The following is a 12742-nucleotide window of genomic DNA, read 5'->3' as shown; positions in this document are numbered from 1 at the left end:
AGAAACTTTCCACATGTCTATAGCAGAGCATTAGACTGCAGCAGTGGGAAGGGAACTAGTACAAGTACTAGTACTAGTACAAGTACTCAGGAGGAATCTGCAAATCTGAGCATGTGACACATGAATCCTTATGCACCTCCTGAAACCCATCTTCCCTTCCTGTGTAAGTGGAAATGCAATTCTTTTCCTGCATTTCCCTACATCTCTGTACTCAGTGGAGGGGGAAATAAGTAACAAAATATGTTACCATGCTACAGCAAAGAACAAGAAAGATCACTAAGATGATAAATGTTAAGAGATTGCAAGCATTTTTACAGCATTCCACTTTTTTGTTTGTTTGTTTTCCTTGGAGGGCTAACAGAGGACAAAAGAGGAAAAAGCCTTCCCATGCTATGTGTGGACATGTGAATGTGAGTGAAACTTTCATTGACTCTCTCCTCTCCTCTCCTCCCTCCTCCTTCCTGTTAGAAGTAACTTAAGAGCTGCATATACTGTTTATCATTTGTATGGAAGAAGCCAGAATCTTCCCCACATTTAAGCAGGTCCCTTTCAAACTCCTAGAGGCCATCTCGTGACAAAAATAACTTTTGATTCTCTTTTCTAGGGGAAAAAGAAAGTGAAAAAAAAAGTGTGCTGGAAGGAGATTGCCTATAAACACATGAAGTATAATAAAGTAAACACCAATTCTAGTGCAAAGAAGCTTGAAATTTTATAAATTATACACATGAACTACACAGTTTAGCTATTTTCCACACCAAATTGTTCTAAACCCACTGGTATTTTATTCACCAGTGAGGTATTGCTCTTCCTTTAAACCAGGCTGAGTCCTTCTCACCTGTTCTCAGGGATTTTGACTACTTTTGAACAGTCTGTGACACAAAATGAGCTCAATGCCTTGGTTTATTCCTTACCTGGTGCCTCGGTATATTGCTTATCCTTTGGATCCGTGTCTTTTTCAATATTGTTAAGTTTGTGAGTCTTTTGGCAAGCAGATTCTATGGATATGAAGGAGGCTGAGGAATCATTAAGCAAGACACCCAACAACACACCTTTATTTGGCTTTACAAATCTCCAGTAACAGAGACAGTCATGTGGTATGAGTTCACCAAGCAGTACCCTATTAAATGGAAAAGGGATCTTCTGCAGCTCTGTGAGCTACAGCCCTAGGACATAAAGCACATTGGAGAGAAGGACAAAAACACGTTAGTGAAAGAGATGGAGAGCAACGCTGAGGAAATAGGTACAGGAGAGTTAAGAATGACCCATCTGTCCCCAGTTTGTGTTTCAAGTAGTGAGGCAAGCTGAAGCACTGTGGACCATCACACAGCTTCTGGGCTCCTGAGCCACCCAGGAGGAGCAGATGACAGTGCAAGGGACACGAGAGGGAACGGTGTTGGCTCTATGAGGTGGTTCTGCAGTCTATCAGTTTGCGAAAGCTCCTCCGGAAACTGTCATCTAGAAAGGCATACAGGAAAGGGTTAAAGCAGCTGTTGGCATAACTCAAGCTAGTGATGAAGTAGGAAATCCCGATGATCAGAGGAGTTTGTGGGATGTCTGTGGTGAGGGCCACCACTGTGCTAAGGTGATAGGGTGTCCAGCAGAACAGGCACACAGCCAGGATGACAACCACCATCAGTGTCACTTTCTTTTTGGCTTTGTCCAGGGCTTTGGCATTGCTGTGGAGATGCACACGTCTCAGTCTGCACAACATGATGGTGTAGAGGATGCAGATGGTGGACACTGGGATAGCAAAGCCTAAGATAAGGGTGTAGATCCGACTGCCTTTCCACCACATGCTCTCAGGGTGGGGGAACACAAAGACACACTGGGAACGCCCCTGCTCCTTGTGTATCTTAGCAAAGACAGTGAAGGGCAGGATGATAACTGTGACAAAGGACCAGACGCAGAGGCTCACAATCTTCGCTGCTCGGTAGGTGCGGTAAGACATCTTCCTGGACTTGGTGGTGGCCACCACAACAAGGTAGCGGTCAATGCTCATGATGGTGAGGAAATAGATGCTGGAGAAGATGTTGTACTGGTCTATTGAGATGATGAGCTTGCACATGAACTCTCCAAAGGGCCACTGCAGGAGCAGGTAGTCAGCAATGTTGATGGGCAGCACCAAAGTAAAGAGCTCGTCGGCAATGGCTAAGTTAAGGATGAAGATGTTGGTGACTGTCTTCATCTTTGGGGCTTTGAGGATTACATAGATGACAGCAGTGTTACCTGTCAGCCCCACAGCACAGATGATGGAGTATATGACAGGCACCGTGACGTAGAAGCTGGGGCTCAGCAGGGGAGGGGGCATATTCAGCCCCTCATCCCCTCTCCCTGCACAATCTGCGGGCCCAGCCTCACAGGAGGAATTGAGCTCTGGAAGTGAGGAGTTTTCCATGGCCACAGCAGAGGGGCCAGGCCCACTGGTGGTGAAAAGGACTTGGAAGAAGGGGGAAAGGCAGGGATCCTGGTTATTCTCAAGCTTTTCTCCTCCGGAGCATCCAACCACCGGTGTCCTCCCTTCAGCTCCCATGTGCCTCCTGCCAGCGGGGACCTGCTGGGAGCAGCAGGATATCACCACGGGCTCAGCTGAAGCTCCCACCCTCCCCTCACAGCAGGGATGGTCCCCACCAGCTGCTTTTGCCCTCCACCAGTGCTGATGAGGTCCTGGGGGGGGGGGGGGGGTGGGTGGGATGGGAGGGGAGATGGGAGCGAGGGAATAGCTCAGAGCCCCACACTCCCCTCAGGTGACCACTGAACTAACTCCATGTGGGGACTCCCCAGTCCCCCCCATGCCCCCTACCAAGCTCATGGCAGCTCACCAAGGCTTGAGCCTGAGGGAGGGTCCGGTGCCTTTAGGATGCTCAGGGTTGAGAGCGGGAAGCAGAGCCCCCCCCCAGAGCTGGGGTAGCAGGGACTGGGGAGGGTCACTGAAGCTTGGTGCGGGGAGAGGGGGCTGACCCACAGACTTGCCCCGGGCTCGAAAATAAGTCAGCCCATAAGTCAAAAAGGCGAGGAAAAGCACACTGACCTTTCCCAGCTGGCGGCTGGGGGGCCCCTGGGTCCGGCTGCGGGAGCGGGTCCGGCTGCAGGCAGGCAGCACCGATGCCACGTCTCAGCTTGATCCTAAGCACGGCCAGGAGTTAAATGCATGCCCACCTCGCTCTAGGGAACAGTGGAGAGGCCACGGTAACCACAGAGAGGAGGGTTCAAAATTCAGGAGCTGGAGCTGTACCGCGGGAGAGAAGAGTTTTGTGCAATTACCTCCAGTCGCATCCCCTCCTGATGGACAGCAGCGCAGCAAAGGTGGGAGAAATCCGATCTGCAGACGGCATCTGCTTTGCACACTGGGTCTGAGAGTACAGCATCCACTGCTGGGTCCCCAGGGTGGTCCGTGGAGACGTGTGGGGGCAGCGCGTAGCTGTCAGGTGGCGTGGCACACAGCGCCCCGAAACGCGCTGCCAAGCTGAAGCAGGGTGCGCCAACAGGAGTTCTTATACCTCTGCACCTCCCCTCCTTCACGCTGGGATAATGACAGACCTGAATATAACCCCGCGGGAGGCAGTCTTTTTTAGAGGGTAATTCGGAGTTCCTGATTTACCTTTTTTTTTTTTTTTTTTTCCCCCAAAAAGCACGTCGAGTCTATCTGGCTTCAATTTTATTGGTTTTGCCTCAAATCCATGGGCTTGTAGTACATTTGGATAACATTGTGTGTCTCCTAAATCAGAAGTGAAAACAATGCCTTTTGTAGTGTTACCAGCACTACTGGCTACAGATATTAAGCTGCTAATAATGTAATACATGCTTCCTTTCGCAAATAATCTGGCAAAAGTCTTCAATATCTCTGAGCTCATATCACAGAGTGAGAGATAAACTCAGTTCTTTGTTCTGACTGTCCCACATCCTGCTGCACAATTAACCTAAATTATCAGGATTTCACAAATATGAAAATTCAAGCAAAGGAATTAATCAGTAAATATATTAAAAATTATAACCAGAGAAAATTAGCTTTTCTTCGTTGTGGTTATGCTTTCTTTTATTGTATATTACTGATAGCTACAAAACATAGCAAATGATACTTCATGGTACATACTTCACTGAATGATCTGTCATTCCTGGCTTCCTTTACATTTGAGAAGAAAAGGTGTTCCCACCCTTATGTGCTCCCATCAGAATGATGTAAAAACTATGTTGCAGATTTACCATGGTGTTTTGATCCCTTTTCTGCATATTTTATACTTTCACAAGCCATAAAATAAAATAAAATAAAAATAAATAAAATAAAACTAAATAAAATAAAACTAAATTTATTTACATATATATATATATATATCACCTTCACTATGAAGTTTACTAGAAGCTAGTACCTGAGTCAGATTTTCTGGGTCAAAGACATAGGCACAGTTGTGTGAAGTGTGTATAGCTTGGAAAACTTTATGTAATAATTACATTATTAATGTTGGGTGTGGTCAAAACTCCAAGTGAACATCTTTCTGTTTGGTCTTTAATTTCCAGTGATTTAGTGTGGATGGTACAATAAGCCTCTTCTTTCCCTTTTTATCTACCCAAAAAATCCCAATTACAAAATGCAAATTTAATCATGGCTAAAGTGATTCACATATTTTTCACTATTGTCACATATTTCTCTAGAGAAGCTTTGTGACTCTCCTCTGTTATTTCAGAATTGTTTTTTTTTTCTTCAGAAATCCTACTGAAACAACAACTCTTAATGAAGTCTACCAAAACTTTTCTTAATATTTCAGCTTTGTTTTAAGATCAGCCATAACACAGTTCAAACAAAACAGAACACAAATGCTGAGTAACATCATAATAGCACCAACACAGGGTCTATGATACACTTTTCGGTATTTTAGATAGGCAGAAATTTTTCTTTGTAGAAATGTTTTTTGGAGGATGTCAGCCACGGTGTGTGCTTATTGCAGTAATATAAAAGATAACCTAAGTAAATAAAATCTGTGTCCCTCTACTCGTGGTGACTGGAGAAGAATGTTGATGACTACAAGAGATATGTGTGGTGGTTTTGCCTTGGTAGGCAGCTGAACTCCACCACAAACACTCTCTCACTCCCCCTCCTCAGAAGAGGAGGGGAAGAAGAAAAGAAAAGTAACAACTCATGGGTTGAGATAAAGATAATTTAATTAAAGGAAAAAAATAATTATTAAGGAAAAATTATTATTAATTAAATAATTTAAGTAAAGGGGAAAAAAGGGAAAGGGGAAAAGGAGAAAGAAAAAACAACAAGTAAAGGCTGTGTGGAAGTGCAGAGGAAAGAAATTGCTCTCTACTTCTGTCCTGGTTTCAGTTAGGACAGAGTTAGTTTTCCTCATAGTAGCTGGTAGGATGCTATGTTTTGGATTAGGATGAGAAGAGCACTGATAACATGCTGATGTTTTAATTGTTGCAGAGCAGTGCTTACACCAGGCCAAGGACTTTTCGGCTTCTCGCTCTGTCCTGCCAGTGAGCAGGCTGGGGGTGCAGCAGGAGCTGGGAGGGGACAGACCCAGGGCAGCTGACCCAAACTGGCCAAAGGGGTATTCCATCCCATCTGACGTCATGCTAAACAATATATAGGGGTGGCTGGCCGGGGTGGGGGGGCCGGCTGCTCGGGGATAGGCTGGGCATCGGTCAGCGGGTGGTGAGCAATTGCATTGTGCATCACTTGTTTCGTACACATTATTAGTAGTAGTACTGTTATCATTATTATTATTATTATTGTTATTATTATTTTCCTGTCTTAATAAACTGTCTTTATCTCAACTCACAGGCTTCGCTTTCCGGTTTCTCTCCCCCATCCCAGAGAGGGAGGGGGGAGGGTGAGCGAACGGCTGTGTGGTGTTTAGCTGCCGGCCGGGTTAAACCACAACTTCCCACGAACGAGCAATGCTTGACCACGTCCTTGAAGCAGGGCCTCAATGCATGTAGCCGTTGTTTGGGAGCACAGATGTTTTCACAATGAGAGCCCACCCCTCTGCTCTTCTTCCTTTTTCCACCTTTTATTGCTGAGTGTGACACCACATGGTATGCAATAGCCCTTTGGTTGGTTTAGGTCAGCTGCCCTGGTGATGTTCCTTTCTCACCTCTTGCCCACCCCCATCCTGCTGGCTCTGGGGGTTTAGAGGGAGTCCTGATGCTGTGCCAGTATTGCTCAGCAGTAGACACAACACTGGTGTGATACCAGTGCTGTTCTAGCTACAGGTGCACTGTATCGGCTGCTGCAGGGGAAGCTAACTCCATCCCAGCCAGACCCAGTACAACACGTCATACTCTTCTGCAGAAAAAAGCAAGGAAGACAGTCCAGGGAACTACAGACTGGTCAGTCTCACCTCAGCCCCTGGAAGGATTACTGGGAATATCCTCCTGGAAGACATTTCCAGAAATACAAAGAATAAGAGTGTGTTTCAGAGCAACCAGCATAGATTCAACATAGGCAAATCATGCCTGACCAGCCTGGCTGCCTTCTGTTTCTGTGGTGAGATGACTGACTCCATGGATGAGGAGAGAATAGTAGGTGTTTTTTTACTCAGACTTTTAGCACAGCCTGCAGCAGTCTCCCATAGACACAGTGGGTAGGTGGGTTCAAACAGTAGCAGTCAGGAATTCAACATGTAATTGGTGGTCAGATATTAGCAACAAAGTCCAGTGGAGTGCCACTGTGATCCTTTGGAGCCTGGAGCACATTACAGAGGAGGAGATATTGAGGGAACTGGATTTGGGGAGGTGGTGGAGTCACTGTCTCTGGGGGTGTTTAAGCTAAGCTTAGGGACATGGTTTAGTAGGTAATATTGGTGGTTGAGGGACAATTGGACCAGATGGTCTTGGAGGTCTTTTCCACTCTTAATGATTCAACGATTCTTTGTTTTTTCTTCGAGAAGGCTTGGGTGGCAGTAGAATCTAATTGCTGTCTTCAGCCATCTCAACTTGGGTTATGGAGAGGTAGTCGGTTTACGTGGCAAGGTTTCGGTAGTGGGGAGAGCTGCAGGGGTAGCCTCTGTGAGAAGAATCCAGAAACTGCCCCATGTTAGATAAGGGCCAGTTTCAGCCTGCTCCAAAGGGACCTGCTGCTGGCCAGAGCCAAGCCAGTAAGTGATGTTGTTTGTGCCTCTGTGTGAGCAGATTTAAGAAAGGTGAAAAAACCTGCTGCACACAGCGGGTGGGAGAGTGGAGTGAGAACCAGCCCTGCAGACCCCAAGGTCAGTGCAGCAGGAGGGCAGGAGGTGCTCCAGGCACGCAGCAGCAGTTCCCCTGAGGCCTGTGGAGAGGCGCCTGGTGGAGCAGGCTGTCCCCCTGCAGCCCACGGGTCCCACACGGAGCAGATCTCCACGCTGCAGCCCATGGAGGAGCCCCCGGTGGAGCAGGTGGATGTGGCCTGGAGGAGGCTGCGGCCCATGGAGAGCCCCCGCAGGAGCAGGCCCCGGGCCGGAGCTGCAGCCCGTGGAGAGGAGCCCACGCAGGAGCAGGGGGTCTGGGGGGAGCTGCCGCCCGTGGGGGACCCGTGCTGGAGCAGTTTGCTCCTGGGGGATGGATGGACCCCGTGGTACGGAGCCATGTGGGAGCAGTTGTTGAAGAGCTGCTGCCTGTGGGCAGCCCCCGCAGGCTCAGTTTTTGTGAGACCTGCTCTATAATAGAATTTTTATGGTGACCGATACAGTCTCAGTGTTTTCCTCTCTTATAACTGCTTCCATTTTGTTGAAATAGCTTCAAGGGTTAAATATGTGGGAAGGAAATCTTTAAGAATTAAGTAGGCAGAAAAAAAAAAAGTTAATTTTACATTTTATGTAGTTTTTAAGAGAAACGTAATTATAACATTCGTTGACTTGGACTGATGGAGCACAGTGATTAAGTAGCAATGCATAAAAAATATATTTAATTTCCTAGGAAACATATTGCAAATTCTTTTCTATCCCACATCTAAAAGCTTTCAAGGTTATTTCTGTATTTACTAGCAATGTTTGTTATATATTTTGACAACTAAAAGAGAGAACATAACTGTCTCAGACTTTATCAGTGTGCTGGGTCTTGTCACTTCGCTTATTAGTCTAAATAAATAAATGAAACGTTTACTAAGTGGAATACAAAAGAAAAGGAAAAAAAGAAAGCAAAGCTAACCAGCATTGAAGCTGTTGTAGAGATGCATATTATTACATTTTACAGGGAGTAGCAGTTTTAGGAATCAAAATAGGTACCAGATTATTATTTTTTTTCCCCAGTAACAGGACCATTGATAGTGTAGTACAGTGTTAATTTAAGATAGATTAAAAATTGCTTTTTATATTGGAAAATAATATGGGAATTTTGCAAATGATTGAGACACAAACTCAGAAAACCAGTATTCGTTTAAAAAATTGAACCACTTTCTCTCTTTACTTTAGGAGTTCATCAATATGTGAGTTGTATTAATGTAACTTCATGATACAGGCAGGTATGCCAAGCATTTATGCTCCTGCTTATTATAAGGACTTTCTTCATTTCAAAATTAATTGAAATTGTAAAAATTTACTGTTTATGCATTGGTCCCATATAAGTCTTTCAGTGTTTCTTTTTTTAGTAAATAACCATGTAAACCAACTATGACATAAAGAGAAATGATTCCTCATAGAATAATTAGTGTGTACATTTATTATGCGTTAAAACTGAACAGTCTAAAGGATTACAATATATAAATACATTTCTATAATAAATTATCTTCACAAATTAATCTTCATTCTGTTTTAGAATGGTTTTCCACAGAATCTCCATACACATAACCATGCTATCTCAGTCTGTATGCATGTATAAAATTTTGACTGATTTGAGACAGAAAGAGAGGTCATAGAGATTCGGATAAAAGGGTGGTCTTGAGTGGGGGAAAAATACAAACTGTTGTTAATTCATGGCGACAATGCTAGTTGAGTTTGTTTATATTATTCCATGGGAGAGAAGCTGCATTGACAGGGTGTTTTTGAATGTTGCACTGACAAGGAGAGCTGCTGTCAGATGTTGTTTATGATGCAGACAGAAGCTGTCTGCTATCTACTAGTCAGGTACTTATTCTTATTTCTACTTCATTCATTTGTCAATCCAGACAGTTGGTTTGAAGTTTTTTTCTTTATTAACCCCTGTAATTTGACATCCACTGGCCACCTAAAGAATTTTCTGTGTAATAAAGGTGAGAGTTGAAGATAGCTAGTGGAAGATAATTTTATCCTAACTTGCTTGCTTCTGCCTTTTCTTCTCTGGGTATAGCTTCTCTAGCACAAACTCTTTCTAAGAAGCTGTTTGGGTTGCTCCTGGTTTAGCAATTAGCCTAGGGAAATGGGTTAATAGCACCAATCAGTACTGGAGAGTCAATTGTGAAGACAGGAAAAGCAGCTTAAAGCAGTTCTCTCTTTATTCATATTCTCTGCTTTAAAATAAAGAAGCACTTTACAATCTCAAAACAGGGACTCATGTAAGTTATGTCCCCTGTTTAAGGTGGCTCACAGATGAGGGAGTGTTGAGTAAACTTAATGGTATGAGCGAGTATTTAAACAGTCCTCGGATTAGTCCACTTAATTATATTCTGTGCTCTGCTATGTGGTTAAAGGTAAGCTTTAAGAGAAGGTGTAGTAGTTTTAGTTCTAGTAGCTTCATCTAGCAGTACAAGCTTGCTCCTTGCTTGATGCATTGCAAGCCTACACCACAGAGGAAGAACTTGTCTTCAGTTTTGAAAACTGTAGTTTTCAAGGGCTATCTGCCAACCATTCATGGCCTCCAGGAATGTTCTGCTTTTGTGCATGTTCCTTGCTCTGTAACAGGCATGTTGCTGTCAGAGCTGCGTCATCTGGAAATACAGTACAACTTATTGCGCATAAGTTTTGTCATGATGCTTGTGTTATGGTGTCTTGCTTTCTGACTGTGCAGGGGCAAAAATGCAGTTATGATAGGAATCTGACCAGCAGAAGGAATCTGCCTGTTTCCTCTTTCCTGGCAGGTGAAGAAATAGATTTTTAGTCTAATGCATCTTTGATGCTTTGATGTGAACTTCTGTCATTAATCAGGGCATTGTAGCTGTCTGTACAACATTCTGATAAACAATTTCCCTCTACTATCAGGTGTTCATTATTGTTGTTTTTGTAGCATTTGGAGTTGTCAAAAATATCAAGCCTCATGGACAGCCATCAAAGTCTGGTTTTTGTTTGTCTGTTTTTGTTTTTCCCTTTTATACTGTCCGTCTCCCAGATAGGTAGTGAAAGCTATAATGGGGAGTGGACTGAAGGAAGCCCAGAAAAGTATAATGACTTGTCCCAGGAGAGCAATCTAATTATTGGAATAACATGTGGAATATAGGGTTTTGAAATACTTCAGTGTTTGTCAGAATTCTTGTAAAAATAAATTGATAATAAATCAACCAGACAAAGAAACCCAACATGTGCCGTTTCTTTCTTTTTCATACTTGTGTTACAGAACTCTTCATTTCTGTTTCATCTGAGGCTGAAATAGGAATGTGAAGAAAACAAACAACAACAACAAATAATGCAAATACTTCAATTTCATTTAAGTCTTTATTGCTGACTTTTATAAACTTAGAGATTCTATACTTTTGTTCTTGTGTGGATATGTCCGGGTCACAGCATGCATGTCAATGTTTCAGCAGGCACATAGAGGATCTTCCTCCCAGGTGAAAGTGAAGAGAAATGAGCAGTGCTAGGAATAATCCAATAACCCCTATAGGGCAAGACTTTCAGGATTTGGAAGTCTGGTCTAATAACCAGAGCAGCTCCTCAGGGAGACATTAAAACCTGTAGGCCAAATCCAGCTCTTGGTCAATGAAGTATGACCCTATTACAGCTGGTGGAGCTGTGCCTGCTGACAAACTGTTGTGCCAGCTAGTCGTTAGGCATGCTGACCCCATATGCTCATGCTCTGAAAAGACACTAATTTGTAATCATTATCTGCGCATATAGAATGTTTCTGGCTGTACTTTTCCTGAATACTTTAAGTAGCTCATGCTGTCCAAGTTGAAGGCTTAAGAAAAGAAAAAGGCAGAGGTGTTTTTCTCTGAGCAGTGTAAATCACTATTATGTCTTTGTGAATCTGTGGTATCATTATCCGGTGACCTAGATGAGTAGCAGATGAATAAATTACTTAATGATTTACCACTAAGGGAACTGTAATTTCTTCATAATGAGCATGCAAGTCTTGTACCTCCTCCATTCACTTAGTCCACATCTGAATTTCAGAATGTATCCTTTTCTATCCCACTGTCCAAAGCCATGAGAGAGATTCCTCCCACTGGTTAACTGAGTCAGTCTTGAAGAACTTCAGTGATCTGAAGTGGGAAGAAGAAAGTCATATAAGGCAATCCTGCAAAGAAAAGTTATCTTCTTAGTACTGAAGATAGCTCAGCAGTGGAGGTAGGGTACAGCTTCTGAAGTAAGAAAGTGCATTTATTTTCTACCTTTGGAACTTATTTACCAATACAATGTGTAAATGGGGAGGAGTACAAAAATGTTCAAGTGAGATCTTTGAGATCTTTCTGTGACTCCTGCTTTCTAGGAGAGAAGACATTGCATTAATACATCTGTTTATTATGTATAGAGGAATAAACTTGCCTGTATGTCAGGTAAAGTCAACCTATCCTGTATCAATCTTCACAATATTCACATAAATTCCTTTAAAAAACATTCTGTGTCAGCAAATCCACAGCCTGCCCAGATAATTTGCTCCAGGCAACCTATTCTTCAAAACCTGACTTTTTGCTATGATTTTAAACTACTTGGTTATTTTCCTCCACCAAAATTGGGTCCTGAAAACATTTTCTGACCCCACAGTGATGAGCTTTTCCATGTCTTATTACTATAGTACCTTCCAGCCGTAGGCCATGTTGGATGGGGCTTTGAGCAACCTGGTCTATTAGGAGGTGTCCCTGCCTGTGGCAGAGGAGTTGGAACTAGGTGATATTTTTTACTAGGTGATATACTAGGTCCTTTCCAACCTAAACCATTCAATGTTTTTATGGTTCCCCTTAGTCTTTTCAAAAACAAAGTTGCACATCTGTAAACGAGGCCTGTGTCGAACCTTCAGGTTGTTGTCATTTATACCAGGGTTGGCAGGCTTTTACGTACTCAAGATTTGGAGAAATAAAGATTAGGGATACCTATAAAATGTAGATGGAAGGTGGGGAAGCTGTTATGAGAGGATATGTAGATGGTGTCTTTTGCATTATATTACCCAACAAGAAATCCACCAATGTCTATCAGGTCTTTTTGTGCTGATGTTGAATTGAAAGATGAGTAAAAGAAGAGAAGCAAAAGCTGTAGCTGAATAAAAAGGGAAAAAAATAAGCCAGCAATAAAGCTTGAGTGTATAGTGGATTTTTGTTGTTGTTTGTTTTTTCCTTTGTTTTTTTTTTCTTCTTTTTTTTTGCAATCTAAAACTCAGTGAACTTCAATGTGTTTCTCACCTTTATTGGTCTTAATGTTCTGTGTATTTGTGAATGAGAAGGTTCTGCTGCATCAGAATGGCAAACTCTTAGCAATGGTTTAAACTCATTGCCTTCAATAGGTTCTCAAGAATTTAAGAGCTTAAACTAAACTGTGTACTTGCTCTATTGAAGATTAGTTCCATAAATCTCTCAATGGCTTTGTTGTTCTAACATAAGACTTTGAAGTACATTTAAGTAAGATGTTAGGCAAAAATAATCCACTTGCAGGACCAAAAATAAACAACAGAACAGCAGCAAGTAGAATAAGAAATGCATCTGTCC

At 43.0% G+C, this 12742-nt stretch overlaps 1 protein-coding gene across 2 annotated transcripts; it reads right to left on the bottom strand.

Moving 5' to 3' along the window:
* Positions 1–1024: 1024 nt before the first annotated feature.
* Positions 1025–4068, bottom strand: NPBWR1 (neuropeptides B and W receptor 1). Of its 2 annotated transcripts, none has more exons than XM_080579043.1 (3): positions 3262–4068; positions 3029–3162; positions 1025–2551 (listed from the first exon to the last, which is right to left on the bottom strand). In XM_080579043.1, the coding sequence occupies exon 3, from the start codon at positions 2528–2530 to the stop codon at positions 1400–1402; it is 1131 nt and encodes a 376-aa protein (XP_080435169.1). In that variant the 5' UTR covers positions 2531–2551; positions 3029–3162; positions 3262–4068; the 3' UTR covers positions 1025–1399. The 2 variants fall into 2 exon arrangements, with proteins under 2 accessions (XP_080435169.1, XP_080435170.1); XM_080579044.1 differs by having other exon boundaries at positions 3029–3123.
* Positions 4069–12742: the final 8674 nt, after the last annotated feature.

The sequence above is a fragment of the Anser brachyrhynchus genome (genome assembly GCF_964034855.1).
Source record: "Anser brachyrhynchus genome assembly, chromosome: 2".
Taxonomy (NCBI): Eukaryota; Metazoa; Chordata; class Aves; order Anseriformes; family Anatidae; genus Anser; species Anser brachyrhynchus.
This window is presented reverse-complemented; position numbering and strand designations above follow the sequence as displayed.

Excerpts from the sequence above, each read along its gene's own strand:
- NPBWR1 (XM_080579043.1), bottom strand. The coding sequence starts at position 2,530 with ATGGGAGCTGAAGGGAGGACACCGGTGGTTGGATGCTCCGGAGGAGAA.